We start from the raw sequence: 16,449 nt of genomic DNA on the forward strand, positions 1-16,449 counted from the left end.
AACCGCGACCTCCTGGTTCATGGGTGACGCTCCTCCGCGGAGCCTCGCCGCTGGGCTCACGGCCTCCTGTAGCCCTTGGCCGCGGGGCCGTGCTGGGCGCAGAGTTGGACGCACTCCCACTACCCGACCGCTTCCGGGCCACCGCTGGTTTCCATCCCTGAGCTGTCTGCCAAGTCCAATATTCATTCATTTCATTCCCCACATGGCAGCTCCACTTAAGGAGCAGGGTAACCTTGGGAAAGCTGCTTAAATTTCTCTGAGCCTCCGTTGTCTTCATGCCTTCACGTCTGTAAAATGAAGCTGGTGATTGTATTTTCTTCATGGGATTAGTGTGAGGATTACATATATAACATACTTAGAACTAGGCCTGGCCCATTTGGTAAGTGCTTTGTCCTCGTTCGATTTATTAAGATAATTAAACACCTGTTGAGTATTTTCTATCTGTTAGGCACCCGTTTTAGACGAGGGGGATACAACAGTGAAGTGAAAAGGCAAAAATCCCTGGGTTCTCCTGGGAAAAGCTACAGTAATCAAGAAAAATACTCAAGATAATATTCTCGAGGAGAAACTAAGATGGCAGCATAGGTAAACACCTAAACTGCTGCCTCGCACAACAATTTCAAAACTACAACTAAAAGACAAACGGACATTATCCAGAACCACAGGAAGGCTGGCTGAGTGGAAATTCTACAACTAGAAGGAAAGAGAGGGGCACACTGAGACTCAGAGGAGCTGCAGGAGGCAGAGGTACTGAGACACGCGCACAGAGAGGGCGGGCAACTGAGTGCACAGCTGGCTTTCTCAAGCGGGAGGGAGACAAAAGCTCCCAACTGCACTGAACTCCAGTTCCGAGCGAGACTCTGGGGACCCAGACTCATTCGGGGAGAAACTGGACTGTCTGGCAGCAGGCAGAACTCAAGGGTGGCTTTCTCTCAGAGGTGCTTGCAGCGATTACTGAGGGACACTGAGACCCAGGGGCCTCTTAGGGCAGGGCTGACGGGAAACCAATGCTGTCTGCTCCGCCCTGAGACTCCGCCCCATCCAAGCTGAGCACAGAGGCTTTTGCAAGTCTTGTCCATAAGGGTATCTCCAGCACAGTTCTCCCAGCATAGACACAGCTGATCCTCACAGCCAAATGGCCTGGAGGTCAATTCCTCGCAGTGATACCAACAACAATCAAGGCTTAACTACAACAAGACTGTGCACTTAGCCCACAAAGGGGTGCAACAAGAGTGTCCACCTCAGGTAACGGGGGAGGCTGAGCCACTGGGCCCTATAGGACACCTACCACACAAAGCCACTCTATCAACTCAAGGAAGCAGCCAAAATGTAGAGACAAAGAAACATGTCACAAATGAAAGAAATGGAGGAAAACAAATGACTGGATATAGAGTTCAAAAACACAGTTATGCCCTGACCGGTTTGGCTCAGTGGATAGAGCATCGGCTTGCGGACTGAAGGGTCCCGGGTTCGATTCCGGTCGAGGGCATGTGCCTTGGTTGCGGGCACATCCCCGGTGGGAGGTGTGCAGGAGGCAGCTGATCGATGTTTCTCTCTCATCGATGTTTCTGGCTCTCTGTCCCTCTCCCTTCCTCTCTGTAAAAAATCAATAAAATATATTTAAAAAAAAAAAAAGAAGACTAATACAACTATCTTTTAAAAAAAAAAAAACAAAAAAAAAAAACAAAAAAAAACAAACACAGTTATAAGGTTTTTCAAGAATTTTCTAGAAAAGGCCGATAAATTTAGCGAGACCCTCGAAGATAGGAGAATGGACCAACTAGAAATTAAGCATACACTGACTGAAATAAAAAAATATTATACAGAGATCTAACAGCAGACTAGAGGATCACAAGAATCAAGTCAAAGATTTGAAATACAAAGAAGGAAAAAAAACACTCAACCGGAAAAGCAAAAAGAATCCAAAAATATGAAGATAGTGTAAGAAGACTCTGGGACAACTTCAAGCGTACCAACATCAGAATTATGGGGTGCCAGAAGAAGAGAGAGAGCAAGATACTGAAAACCTATTTGAAGAAATAATGACAGAAAACTTCCCCCACCTGGTGAAAGAAATAGACTTACAAGTCCAGGAAGCACACAGAACCCCAAACAAAAGGAATCCAAAGAGGACCACATCAAGACACATCATAATTAAAATGCCAAGAGCAAAAGACAAAGAGAGAATATTAAAAGCAGCAAGAGAAAAACAGTTAGTTACCTACAAGGGAGCACCCATACGATTGTCAGCTGATTTCTCAACAGAAACTATGCAGGCCAGACGGAAGTGGCAAGAGATATTCAAAGTGATGAACAGCAAGAACCTACAACCAAGATTACTCTACCCAGCAAAGCTATCATTCAGAATTGAAGGGCAGATAAAGAGCTTCACAGATAAGAAAAAGCTAAAGGAGTTCATCACCACCAAACCAGTATTATATGAAATGCTGAAAGGTATTCTTTAAGAAGAGGAAGAAGAAGAAAAAGGTAAAGATAAAAATTATGAACAACAAATACATGTCTATCAACAAGTGAATCTAAAAATCAAGTGAATAAAAAATCTGATGAACAGAATAAACTAGTGAATATAATAGAATCAGGGGCATAGAAAGGGAGTGGACTGACAATTCTCGGGGGGAAAGGGATGTGGGGGGTGCGGGAAGAGACTGGACAAAAATCGTACACCTATGGATGAGGACAGTGGGGGTGGGTAAGGGCAGAGGGTGGGGTGGGAACCGGGTGGAGGGGACCTATGGGGGAAAAAAGAGGAACAATTGTAATAATCTGAACAATAAAGATTTATTAAATTTTTTTTTTAAAAAAAAGATAATACTCCCAGCCTCCTTTCTGGTCTTTCCCTGAAAATAGCATTTGAGTAAAGCTCAGATGCAGAAGCTATCAGAGGGAATAAGTCAGGGGACCAGCATTTCAAGCACAGGGGAGAGGCAAGTGCAAAGGCTCTCAGGCCCTGACTGACTCTTGTATTTTAAGGACAATAAAGAAGTGTCTGGCTTGGGGGAGAAGGTTGTGGTGAAGGATGAGTAGTAGCAGATGAGGTAAGAAAGATGAAGATGGAGATAATAGAGGTCCTGTAGGCTATTATCAACAAGACGAGTAATAACAAGTGTTGGAGAGGTTGTGGAGAAAAAGGAACCCTCTTTCACGGCTGGTGGGAATATAAACTGATACAGCCTCTGTGGAAGAGAGTATGGAGGTTCCTCAAAAATTTAAAAAACAGAGTTACCACATGCCCCGGCAACCCCTCTTCTGGGTATCAACCCCCAAAATTTGAAAACATTTATTTGCAAGGATATCTGTGCACCTATGTTCCTTGCAGCATTATTCACAGTGGCCAAGATGTGAAAACAACCCAAGTGTCCTTTACCAGAAGAATGGATAAAGAAGATGTGGTACAGCCCGAGCCGGTTTGGCTCAGTGGGTAGAACGTCGGCCTTCGGACTGAAGGGTCCCAGGTTCGAATATGGCCAAGGGCACATGCCTGGGTTGCGGGCTCGATCCCCAGTGGGGGGCACGCAAGAGGCAGCCAATCAATGATTCTCTCTCATCATTGATGTTTCTATCTCTCTCTCCCTCTCCCTTCTTCTCTGAAATCAATAAAAAAAATATTTAAAAAGAAGATGTGGTACATATATACAATGGAATACTACTCAGCCATAGGAAAAGATGAAATACTGCCACTTGCAACAACATGAATGTCATGCTAAGCAAAATAAGTCAGACAGGAAAAGTTAAGAACCATGTGATTTCACTCAACTGTGGGATATAAACCTCAGAGCAACAAACAAACAAAAACTCATAGACACAGATGACAGTATGGTGGTGACCAGAGTGAGGGGGGTAGCAAAAGGTACAAAAGGTAAAGGGGATCAAATATATAGTGACGGAAGATGATTTGACTTTGGGTGGTGGGCACACAATGCAATATACAGATTATGTATCATAGAAATGGGCACTTCAAACCTCTGTAATCTTATTAATCAATGTCACCCCAAATAAATTTAACTTTTAAAAAATAAAAAGTGAACTAGGGAGCCATTGGAAGATTTTAGCAGAAGATGAATATAATCTCTGTTTTTTAAGTATTACTCTGGGTACACTGTGAGGAATCAGATCAGGAGGGCAAGACCAGTAACGGAGAAACAGTTCAGAATACTGGAACACTAGAGTATTCCTGGCTGGGGAGGATGATGGTTCAGACTGGAGGAAGAAGGTGGAGCTGTTATCTATGCCTATGACATATTAAAAGCCACAAAAGTAGTAAGGGAATTCAACCCACATTAGGTAGCTCCAAAATCGTTGCTTTTTTTCCTCTCAATGCTCCCCTTCCCACTCCTTTATAAAGAACGGGCACACTGTGCTTCATCAGCATTGATGAAAAAGTAAGCTCCTTACAAAAATTGTCTTTCACCCTGGCCGGTGTGGCTCAGTTGGTTGGGCATCATCCTAGGCTCCAAAAGGTTGCCAGCTTGATTCCCAGTCAGGGCACATACCCAGGTTGCAGTCTTGATCCCCAGTAGGGGACATACAGGAGGCAACTGCTCTCACATCAATGTTTCTCTCTCTTCCTCTCTTTTTCTTTTATTTTTTAAAAATATATTTTATTGATTTTTACAGAGAAGAAGGAAGAGGGATAGAGAGTCAGAAACATTGATCAGCTGCCTCCTGCACACTCCCTATTGGGGATGTGCCTGCAACCAAGGTACATGCCCTTGACTGGAATCGAACCTGGGACCTTTCAGTCCGCAGGCTGACACCCTATCCACTGAGCCAAACCGGTTAGGGCTCCTCTCTTTTTCTCTTGCTCTAAAAACAAAAAACAAACAAAACAAAAAAACAATTAAAGAAATCTTTAGAAAAATTGTCTTTGCCATGGCTGGGTAGCTCAGTTGGTTAGAGGATTGGCCCCATACACCAAAGTTGTGGGTTCGATCCCTGGTCAGGGCACATACAAGAAGAAGCAACCAATGAATACATAAATCAGTAGAACAATAAATCCATGTTTCTCCATTTCTCCTTTCCACTGTCTCTCTCTCTCTCTCTAAAATCAAGTGGATACATTTTTTAAAATTTGTCTTTTATATATGCAAATTTAACCTAGGTAACTAGGTAATAGGGGTTCAACAAGAAGTTGCCCAATCTGTTCCTTTTTCACTCTCCCTAAATCCTGGCCACCTTGATGACTCAAACATCCTAATTGATCTTAGGCCTGCAGGTTTGCCCTTTCCCATCCATTCTCCACATAATAACCAGAGTAATCTAAAATACAAATCTATTTTTTTTTAAATATATTTTATTGATTTTTCACAGAGAGGAAGGAAGAGTGACAGATAGAAACATTGATGAGAGAGAAACATCGATCAGCTGCCTCCCGCACACCTCCCACCGGGGACGTGCCCGCAATCAAGTTACATGCCCTTGACCGGAATCGAACCCGGGACCCCTCAGTCCGCAGGCTGACGCTCCTTCACTGAGCCAAACCGGCTTTGGCATAAAATACAAATCTAGTCACTTCCTACCTTGAATGGATTGCTTTTAGGATGCAGTAAAAAAAAATTTTTTTATCAACCATCTTGTCTGGTTCCTGCTCACTGCACCAGCCATGCCTCTCTCTACCACTCTCCTCATTCTCTTTGACCCAGTCATGCTGAATAAGTCTCACTTCCCCTCCCAACTCTGGGCCTTTAAACCACCTGTTCCCACTCCGGAGAGGGTTCATTCCTGACCCTTCCTTCCCATGAACTCCAGTTTATGCCTCAGGTCGCAGACTAGAAGTCAAGTCCCCTGGGATAGGAAGCCTTCCATGATTCTCTCAGTCCAGGTTATATGGTTCCCAACACACCTTTCCTAGCTTAGAGTCGAACACCCTCCAATATAAACTCCAAGATGTAGTATCATGTGGGAGTTCAGTCATTGATCTCCAAAGCTCAGCCTGGGAGCCCACAGGTAAGTCACTTGCCTCTGTGTGTCAGCTTCCTTCTCTGTAAAATGGATTAATCAAAATACTACCTACCCCATAGCTTAGGTTGCAAAGAATAAAGGAGTTAATGTTTATGAAGTACAGTAAGTTCTTACTTAATGTCCGAGGGAGGTTCTTGGAAACTGGGACTTTAAGCGAAATGACATGAAACAAAACCAATTTAATCAGAGGCTAATTGATAGAAAAAAGAGTTAAGTTCCTACAACACAACTGCCTACTAGTTTTCTGTCTTTCTGTGGCACTAAGAGACATGAGTCAATGTCAGTGTATATGTGACTTTGAATAAGTCATTTATTGTAATTGAGCCTTAGTTCTTTCATCTTCAATTCCTACCTCACAGGGATGTTTCATTAGGACTTAAAATGATTTAATATCTGCTTTATAATTAATAAAGCACTGCACAAGTTTAAGAGAATTTTATATGTGGCACAACCAGGTGCTAATGTTTACTTTATAATTAACACAGTACATTGATTATATTTTGCCCAATTTAATGAATGTTAAATTTTGCAATACCACAACATAACACAAGAGGGAGGCCTTTCCGTTTTATTTCAATAAGTAGGTCATTTAACAAATATTTTGGGGCTTTTACTACGTGAAAGTCTCTGAGGGTGTCAGAATTTTTGAGGGGTCAATAAAACAACTCTGCACTTCACTCATTCTTATACATTTTCTGGAATAGCAGTTTCTCGGAGATGCTTTGCTCAGAATGTTAAAGCTGCTCACCTGCCTCTTGGATTTATTATTGTTCCAATAGCCACTTTCATCTGCCAAATATGCATTTTTAAAATTTATTACTTTTTAATAGAGAGAGAGGAAAGGGGGGGGGGCGGAGAGAGAGACATCGATTTTTGTTGTTCCACTTATTTATGCATTCATTGGTTGTCTCTATGTGCCCTGACCAGGGATGTAACGGCAGCATTGATATATCAGGACAACGCTCTAACCAACTGAGCCAGGGCCAAATTTATATTTATTCTTCCAAATCTTAAACAAAAACCACTGCAAAACATTCCCAAATTTCCCAGAAGGAAGAACTTATATCCATTTTCTGTTTTTCCATTGAACGTGTGTTCTTTGAAGCAGGAATATATTTTATTCATTTTAAATTCTAGCTTTCCTGAACCTCTGCCATTGCGCATAGTCTGATTAGGGGCTATAAGCATTAAGCCAACTGTGGAGAAAATGTCCGCGGAAGGTTCCCAATTAGCCTTTCATAGAAAAGATTTCAATTTACTTGGGGATCACATTCTTCACCCATCTATTCCTTCTAATATTGATAATGTAGTGCTCTCTAATGTCCTCGGTAAGGAAAATGTCGGTTCCCAGAAGTACTGTGAGAATTTTATTGGTCTATAACATGAAACAGAGACAAAAGGTTCTTCGCTTTCGTCTCCTAGAAAAAAACCAGCTCTCTAGTATGAAGCTTTCAAAAGAAGAAAAACTACATTTCCTATGATGCCTCGGACCCGGAAGGAAGTGATACTCGACCCATCCGTGATGCTTATAGACCGGAAGCCAGGACCTTAGTTCTCTTTCCCATCTTGCAAGGTAAGAATGGCGGCGCTCCTCCGCAAGATTCGATTTCAGGACCCCAATCCTTCGCCATCCGAACCAGGAGGGTATCAAGTCGACACCTGCAAGGGTCAGACATGTCTGGGGCCAACTGAGACGCCTCCCAGGCGCTTCATTTGTCTTGCTTGGGCTTGCAGTGGGACTCGAAGAGGGTGAGGTGCAATGCCGTAGAGGCTCCCGGTCTCCGGCTGCTCGCTACCCTCCTGGGCTGGGGGAATGGGGCCCTCCGGGGATCAGTAGCAGGTTAATGGGCCCGCAGGGACCAGGGCGATGGGCGCGCGCTATGGCATCCAGGGCCCGGCTGCCAAAAGACGCCGCTGAGCTTGTCTCAGCCACGTTGAGATTGTGCATGAGGCCCAGTGCTACTTTACCGTCTCCCCACGTTCGCGACCGGAAGTGTCTTTTTTTTTTTTCGACGTGGCCAGAGTTGGGGCTAATTCTGTAAGATGCCTTCAAATATTGAAGTGTATAGTAGTTTGAGAGAACACCCAAATTAACCACTATGAGGTGGCTGCACATGTTTGGGTTTTGGAGGTATGCCTATGTCTTGGGAGGGATGAAAAGGATGTTATCGCTACCTGGAGAGGGTGGGCTTGTATGGGAACCCCCTTGTACAGTTAAGATGCTGCCTTGTTATGGGATAATTGGTGAGTACCTTTAAAAAAAATACTGCGTATTGGTAGATGGCGGGTGAAAAGAAAACTGAGAAGCCGGATACTAAAGAGAAGAAGCCTGATACTAAGGAGAAGAAGCCAGATACTAAGGAGAAGAAACCTGAAGCCAAGAAGAAGGCTGATGCCGGCGGCAAGGTTAAGGCGCCTAAGAAGGGGAAGCCCCACTGCAGCCGAAACCCCGTCCTCGTCAGAGGAATTGGCAGATATTCCCGGTCGGCTATGTATTCGAGAAAGGCCATGTACAAGAGGAAGTATTCGGCCCCTAAATCCAGGGTAAGGAAGGGGTGCGGGAAACCACTGACCATTAATTATATACATTGTGTCTTAACCTTAAATTTTTTGTCTGCCTCTGACGCTTTGTTGCATTTGTGTTCTAATAGATTGAAAAGAAAAAGAAGGAGAAAGTTCTTGCTACTGTCACAAAACCAGTTGGTGGCGACAAGAATGGTGGTACCCGAGTGGTTAAACTCCGCAAAATGGTAAGCTTAAGAGGACACTGTAGTTGGATGTTTAGTTGAGGTTTGAAAACTATTAGGGTCTTTTTGTGTACTCAGGTTTTGGAATTTTATATTTTCCAGAGAGACTTATTTATGGAGGAAAATGGGTTCTGGGTTTGTAATGTGACTGATATTAAGTAGAGTTACTTTTCTCTGCTTTTGTTTCTTAGCTTGTAATATAAAGAAAGGTTTGTCGTACAGGGTGTTTGTGAGAGTTAAATAATAGAGCCTAGGACACTCGCTGCCAAGATTATAGTTCATTGGTCCACAAGAGCAGTGTTTCTTTTGTTCTTGTTTAATATAGTTTTATTGATTTCAGAGAGGAAGGGAGAGAGAGAAACATCAATGATGAGAATCATTGATTGGCTGCCTCTTGCACGTCGCACACTGGGGATTGAGCATGTGGGCAAGGCATGGTGTCTTTTTATTAAAGTAGTTTTTTTTTTTTTAATATATTTTATTGGTATTTTACAGAGAGGAAGGGAGAGGGATAGAGAGCTAGAAATATCGATGAGAGAGAAACATTGATCAGCTGCCTCCTGCACACCTCCCAGTGGGGATGTGCCCGCAACCAAGGTACATGCCCTTGACCGGAATTGAACCTGGGGCCCTTCAGTCCGCAGGCTGACGCTCTATCCACTGAGCCAAACCGGTTTTGGCCATGGTGTCTTATTTTTATAATTGAACTGGCAGTACTGGTCTGAACTGTCTATTTTTGTACAGTTTGTTTTCCTTCATGGAAAAAATGGGAGGAATCATGTTAATGGGACAGATAGGAACACACTTAATTTGAATGGAAAACCAGCCATGCCTCCTTTATAATAACATATAACATTCTGGAGAAGTATAGTCAGGGACCTGAGAAAAGCTTGAGAAACACTGTTACACAGTGAATAAGGAATGATAGGTTGTCATGTAATCTCTAAAGGGATGTAGCAAAGGTTTCATTGACTATCAGCTCTACTTAAGCTGATTAGCTTATTTAAATAATTTGGACCTATGGGTTCTCTCCAGCCTAGATATTATCCTACTGAAGATGTGCCTCGAAAGCTGTTGAGCCACGGCAAGAAACCCTTCAGTCAGCATGTGAGGAGATTGCGGGCTAGCATCACTCCTGGGACCATTCTGATCATCCTCACTGGGCGCCACAGAGGCAAGGTGAGCCTGAAGTGCTTGATCATAGTGTGTGCATTCTGGGTAGGACTCTCTTTAGCACCCAGTAACTAGCATAAGATATTTAGCCCAACATGTACAATAATTTATTACTACTTCCTGCTGTTGGTAAGGTAACTTGTTGCAGTTGAATCAGATACCCCTATACCCAAAATGTTTATGTATTTGAGTTACTTCCTTTGGCTAGATTTGCAGGGGCAGAATTACTGAGTGAAAGGTTATTAATTAAGTGCCGCTCCTTTCTTAAAAAGAGAGCAAGCACCCAAGTATTGCTCATATCCTAGTGTCACCCCTGTTAGCAGTTTGGTTCAGTTGCTTCCAGAGTTGCTATGCATATGCATGTATAGACATTTCCTTTACCAAATTTAGAAACCTGTGGTTTGGTTAATTCAGAACTTAATTTCTAATTGCAGAAATGTCTACCATTTCTGTTTAATTTACAGAGGGTGGTTTTCCTGAAGCAGCTGAGCAGTGGCTTGCTACTTGTGACTGGTAAGAAAGCCCTTGGATTTTATATTCTCTGAAACTTGTCTTTTTTTTTTTTTTTTTTTAATTGATTTCAGAGAGGAAGGGAGAGGGAGAGAGAAACATAAATGATTATTAGAGTGAATCATTGATCGACTGCCTCTTGCATGCCCCCCTACTGCATCAAGCTCGCAACCCGGGCATATGCCCTGACCGGGACTCGAACCATGACCACCTGGTTCATATAGGTCAATGCTCAACCACTGAGCCACACCAGCTGGGCTGAAACTCTTTTTATTTTTTTATTTTTATTTTTTTAAATATATTTTATTGATATTTTACAGAGAGGAAGGGAGAGGGATAGAGGGCTAGAAACATCGATCAGCTGCCTCCTGCACACCTCCCACTGGGGATGTGCCCGCATCCAAGGTACATGCCCTTGACCGGAATCGAACCCGGAACCCTTCAGTCCGCAGGCCGACGCACTATCCACTGAGCCAAACCGGTTTCGGCTGAAACTCTTTTTAAATGCTTGCAGTATACACTTTGCTTACACCTATGTGGAAGTTTTAATGCCATGATGTGCTGAGCCCCATTTCATTGCCTTATATACATGAGTTTTAAGGAAGCAGATATTTCAATGTTACATAACAACATTATCAAGTAACTGTCACCTAAAATGCAGAATGGTTGGCTACCAGCCCCAAGGAATACATCCTACCCAAGATTCGTAATTGGTCTGCCATTTGGCAATAGAATGGAGTTCCTAAATGGGCAAGGGAAAAAATTGAGGCCACAGGGTTCAGGCTGAATCCGCAGGCCAAGGAGGTGGTGGAGGGACCTTATTTAACCTTGGGGCACAGGTGTGGCCTTGCAGCAGTTGACAGTGCAGAGGTGCAGGCGAACATGTTGGGAGAGGGCTCAATGCTGTCCTGCACCAAGTGCAGGGTGGACTCTATGAATGTAGCCTGAGAGAGTGCAACCATCCTCCACTTGTTTATCTTTAAGAATCAGGCGCTGCTGGTCAGGGGCAATGCTCTCTGTCTTGGATTTTAGCTTTGACCTTCTCAATGGTGGCACTGGGCTCAACCTTGAGGGTGATGGTCTTGCCAGTCAGGGTCTTCGCAAAGATCTGCTGCCTCAGAGTGAAAAAGTATTGATGCTGGCAGCAGAAAGAGCAGTCTGGACTTTCTTCAGATCCAGAGAAAATTTAGAAATTCAACTCCCCCGATTTCACCTAATTAAAAGTCAGTTCTTAAGAGCTTTGCTTCCCTGTTCCCTCATTATACTGATTTCTCCCCCCTTAGGACCTCTGTCCCTCAATCGAGTTCCTCTTCGTAGAACACACCAGAAATTTGTCATCGCCACCTCCACCAAAATTGATATCAGTGGTGTGAAAATCCCCAAACATCTCACGGATGCTTACTTCAAGAAGAAGAAGCTGCGCAAGCCCAGACACCAGGAGGGTGAGATCTTCGACACAGAGAAAGAGGTGAGCTGCTGGTTCTGTCTTTGCCTCTTATAGCCGTGCCTCCCCAGTTCAGGAGTGAAAATAAACAAAAGGAAGAAAAATAAAAGTTGTAATTAATGAGGACTATCAGGGGAGTAATATTGTTCTAGATTCTGCAAAAAAAAAACAAACAGTTAATAGCAGGTGGGAGCTCAACTCACAATCCTGACATTTTGGCAGAACTCTTGAGTTACTGCTTCTGTTCTGTTGGGAATCCGTCCTTATGTGTCTTTGGTGTGTTATTGCAGTGACAAAAGGATAAGAGCTGTTGTTTTTGTTATATTTCCCAGCCCTCCAAGGAAAGCAATATCAAAATTGCTTTCTAAATATTCTTGGGATTTGAGTATTTGAAATGATTAATCCAGGAGTTGGTACTTATGCCCAACTCTTACATGCTTTTCTCTTTCTTTCTAGAAATACGAGATTACAGAACAGCGCAAGGTTGACCAGAAAGCTGTGGACTCTCAAATTCTGCCAAAAATCAAAGCTGTTCCTCAGCTCCAGGGCTACCTCCGCTCTCTGTTCGCTCTCACCAATGGGCTTTATCCTCACAAACTGGTGTTCTGAATTTCTTATAAGAACCCGATTAAATAACTGATATGTTTCCTGTGTCTTTTTTTTTTTTTTTTTTTTTTAATTCTCTTATGCCTGACTATGTGTTTGACTCAACCAAAGAGAACAGGAAGCACTTCTTAGGGTCCAGCTTCTCAGCTTTTTCACCCAGCACCTACCAATATAAAATAGCATTTCTCCAATCACTAAGCAAGTTAGTGCTAAAATGTACATGGATGAGAAATGTCTTTTAGGTCACAGACTTTCATCCCATTCAATGATTTACCATCCATTTCTCCCCCATCTAATTCTCAGCCTCACCCCTATAATCTATAATGATAAAAGCATAATATGTTAATTAGAGCAGACTAAGCTGGGGCTGCGAGTAAAGCCTGGGTGCTGGCAGCTGGGGGAAGGAAGGCCTACTCTTGCACTATTTTCGTGCATCGGGCCTCTAGTTATTAATAATTTATTAACACAGCAAAATATTGTTATTTATCCTTTTTAAAGCCAATAGTATATTGTATGACTATAGAAATATACATATTTTGATAATTCCATAAAAAGTGTCTTTAGTGCTACATAGTACAATAGTCCCCCACTTATCCATGGGGGATGTGGTCCAAGACCTGGTGGATTCCTGAAACATGAATAGTGCTAAATCCTGTATATACTGTTATTTTCCTACATATACATACCTATGACAGTTTGATAAATGGGAGACATCAATAATGGGACTACTATGCTGTAATAAAAATGTGAATGTGGTCTTAAAATATATTCACCTACTTCATGCTGAGGTGAAGTAGACATTGTGATAGTGTTAGGCTGTTGACTCAGGATGGTCTGCTTCGGTGACCCTGGATCACTAAGCCATGACACTACAGTTGGTCTTAGACTAGCTAGCCAGCTAGCATATGCAGCATGGATACACTGGACAAAGGGACAATTCATATCCCAAGAGGGACTGTTGAGAGATTTTATCAATGACTCAGGATGGTACACAACTTAAAACGAGTTATTTCTGGAATTTTAATGTGTTTGGACTGGTTCATTGCAGGTTAAAACCATGGAAAACAAAACCTTTGATAAGGATTACTGTCTGGCACTATTCTATGGATATTTGGGTTTCCATTTGCAATTATAAACAAGGTAGTAAATGGCATTAAGTATGCATATGGAGAGTCAAGTAGGTAAGTGATTTTTTTTTGCTAAGTTGAAGGCTTTATACATTTGAATTTCTATCAAAATGCCAAGGCTGAACCAGTTTATACTCATGTGCAAGAATGCCTCTTGAACAATGGGTCATCAGATGGGTTTTTGGCAATAGAGAAGTAGAAAATGGCTCTGATGGGTTTTGGTTTTAAAGTTGACTTTCTTGATACATATTTACATTTGGTGAAATACCTGATTTTTAGTGTGCAGCTTTGTGACAATCTATAGTATGTAAGCACTACTCTCACTAAAGATCCTGCATGCTCTTTTTAAATAAAATTTTTCATCCACTCCTTTGATGCCATCAGCTTGTTCTCTATTGGTCCTTTTCTGGTTTAGTTTGTTCGGGTTTGTTTCTTATATTCCACATATAAGTGAAATCTTACAGTATTTGCATGCTCTTTTAAAGTCAGCTCTCACTATAGGTAACCAATGGTAGAATTTCTGTTCCATAGTTTTGCCTTTTCCAGAGCATCAGCATGCTAAATCTTAGCATAACATTTTTGAGATTTGTTCATGGTTCAGTAGGTCTTATTGCCAATCAGTATTCCATTGTCTCAAAGTATTATTATTCTAAATTTCAACCACTGAAAGGCATTGGGTTTGTCTACAATTGGAGATTATGAATAAGGCCACTAAACAAGTGCATATAGGTTTTTGTGTGGACTTGTTTTCATTTCTCTTGGGTGATAATGAACGACCGTCACAATGCTGTACATTACTTCCCCATGTTTGTCTTTAATATTCTAACCATTCCAATAGGTGTACAGTGATAGTCTCTGCTGCATTTTTTTTAAATCCTCACCTGAGGTGTTTGGGTTTTTTTAAATTGTTTTGAGAGGGAGAGAAACATCCATTGGTTGTCTCCTATATATGCCCCAACTGGGGTTCAAACCCACAACCTAGATATGTGCCCTGACCGAAATCGAACCAGCGACCTCCTGGTATTTGGAATGACATTCAACGAACTGAACCACACAGGCCTTAGGTAAATTTCTAGAAGTTAAATGATGGATCAGAAAGCATGGTCCTTCCATGACCTTTGCATATGTGTAGCCAAAGTGATTTACCAAAAGGGCCAATTTAAAGTGCCACCAGAATAGATGTGTTTGTCCCTGGGTTCAGACACAGGAACTGAGACCCCAACCTAGGCAGTCCAGGATTCGAGCACCCTGTACGTTGCATTTCATGTAAATGCCTTCCTTTTGTTTACTAAATCCCCCCTCCCACCCTCATGTTTATATAGCTAACTCATACATATCAGTTACCAGCATTCAATGCTACATCCTCCGGGAACCTTCCCACTTTTCAGACCAGGTCCCTGGACTTGTCATCCTCTTTGGAATCACTTGCGTCACGTGACTTCCTATCCTAAGCTTTGTGAGGCAGGGAAGGTAAGTGTCAGACCTAACTCTTAGCTTGCACAAAGTAGGCACAGTAAATGTCCAATAAATGAAAACAGTGTTTGCTTTTCCTCTGGCGCAAACTCGATGATCCTCTCTTTTGCCCACTCTTCTTTTGTGGGGCTTCTGACTTTTAATCTGTTTTGCAGCGGGGAAGTGTTTGCAAATTAGCAAATTCCAATCGGAAATTCTGGTGCACCAAGGCCCTTTATGCTCACAAGGGGGTGCCAGAGAACAGGCGTCTTTCTGAGCTCCGTTGTGCTGATTTTCCTGTAGAGCTGCTCTTTATTTGTAAGGATTTCAGAGAGAAAGGGAGAAGAAGAGAGAACAGCTGCCTCCTGCAGACCCAGCACGGGGTCGATCCCGAAACCTGGGTATGTGCCCTGACTGGGTATCGAACCTGGGAGCCACGCCAGCAGGGGGAGGGGGGGAGCTGTTCAAGCTGCTTTATCCTTAGGCTTTTCATCAATGTGGATGCTTGTCCCTTAGTTATGATAATTCAAAAGCTCTAAGGAGACATTCTCCCTCTTCATTTTCAAATATCTTTCCTCAGATTTCTTTTCCGGGTCGCCTCATAGACCTGCCCAAGAGCTGAAAGAATATTCCTTACAAACAAACAAAAAACGACTGGCCAGATCACTTGGAAAAAAGATTTTGAGTAGGTGTGTGTGTGTTTCCTCTTTGTGACAGTGATTAGTGAGAGAGAACTAATCCATTTCCCCACAAATTCTGTTAGTGTGTGTGCCTATTTAGCAAAGGGGTGTGTGTGTTCCTTGTGTTTTGAAAGACCTTAAAAATTAATATGGCTGCTTTGTTTAAAGCTATTTCAAGCTCTATTAGGCTTATCAAGGACTACTTATCTTTATGCCACACTCGCATTTTTCTGAGCCTGGTAAGGATTACAGACTCCTTTTAGACAGTCAGCTGGTACAGAAAAGCCAGCAGAAGGGAGAGATTGCAAAATCCCAGAGGGTCCGGCTGCGGTAGCGAGGAGATGCTCTGAACCAACAAGCTTGCTCTCTCTTGGGGAGGTGCCTCCCAGGGGAAACTGAGTCCCAGCTCCTAAGAGCTTTCTCATGCTTCCTCTTTGCTTCCAACTTAAGGTTGCTCAGCCAACACCTTCTCTTGCTCCTTTTCCCATTCTAACACCCCCCACCCCGCCCACTCTCAAATGGAAGCATGAAGAGAGCAATTCCAAAGAAATCATAAACCTTTTCTTTCTATGAATCTGAATGGATGTTTTCTGTGAGCACAGTGTGTGATTGTGTGTGTGTTGTGTATGTGTTTGTCTTGACTAAATTTAGATTCTTTTCCTCCAGGCTCCCAGCATCCAGTTCTTTTGACCAGGGACTTTCTTTGTCCTGCTGATCCGGTCTAGAAATTC

General features: G+C 42.7%; 1 protein-coding gene across 2 annotated transcripts; it reads left to right on the top strand.

Annotated features, from left to right (window-relative positions):
* The first annotated feature begins 7,485 nt into the window (after positions 1–7,485).
* RPL6 (ribosomal protein L6) lies at positions 7,486–13,957 on the top strand. 2 transcript variants are annotated; one of them, XM_080649608.1, is made up of 7 exons: positions 7,486–7,552; positions 8,260–8,523; positions 8,631–8,729; positions 9,762–9,905; positions 10,364–10,412; positions 11,693–11,877; positions 12,310–13,957. In XM_080649608.1, the coding sequence occupies exons 2-7, from the start codon at positions 8,260–8,262 to the stop codon at positions 12,460–12,462; spliced, it is 894 nt and encodes a 297-aa protein (XP_080505734.1). In that variant the 5' UTR covers positions 7,486–7,552; the 3' UTR covers positions 12,463–13,957. The 2 variants fall into 2 exon arrangements, with proteins under 2 accessions (XP_080505734.1, XP_080505735.1); XM_080649609.1 differs by having other exon boundaries at positions 7,534–7,728.
* Positions 13,958–16,449: the final 2,492 nt, after the last annotated feature.

The sequence above is a fragment of the Plecotus auritus genome (assembly GCF_963455305.1).
Source record: "Plecotus auritus genome assembly, chromosome: 13".
In the NCBI taxonomy this organism is placed as follows: Eukaryota; Metazoa; Chordata; class Mammalia; order Chiroptera; family Vespertilionidae; genus Plecotus; species Plecotus auritus.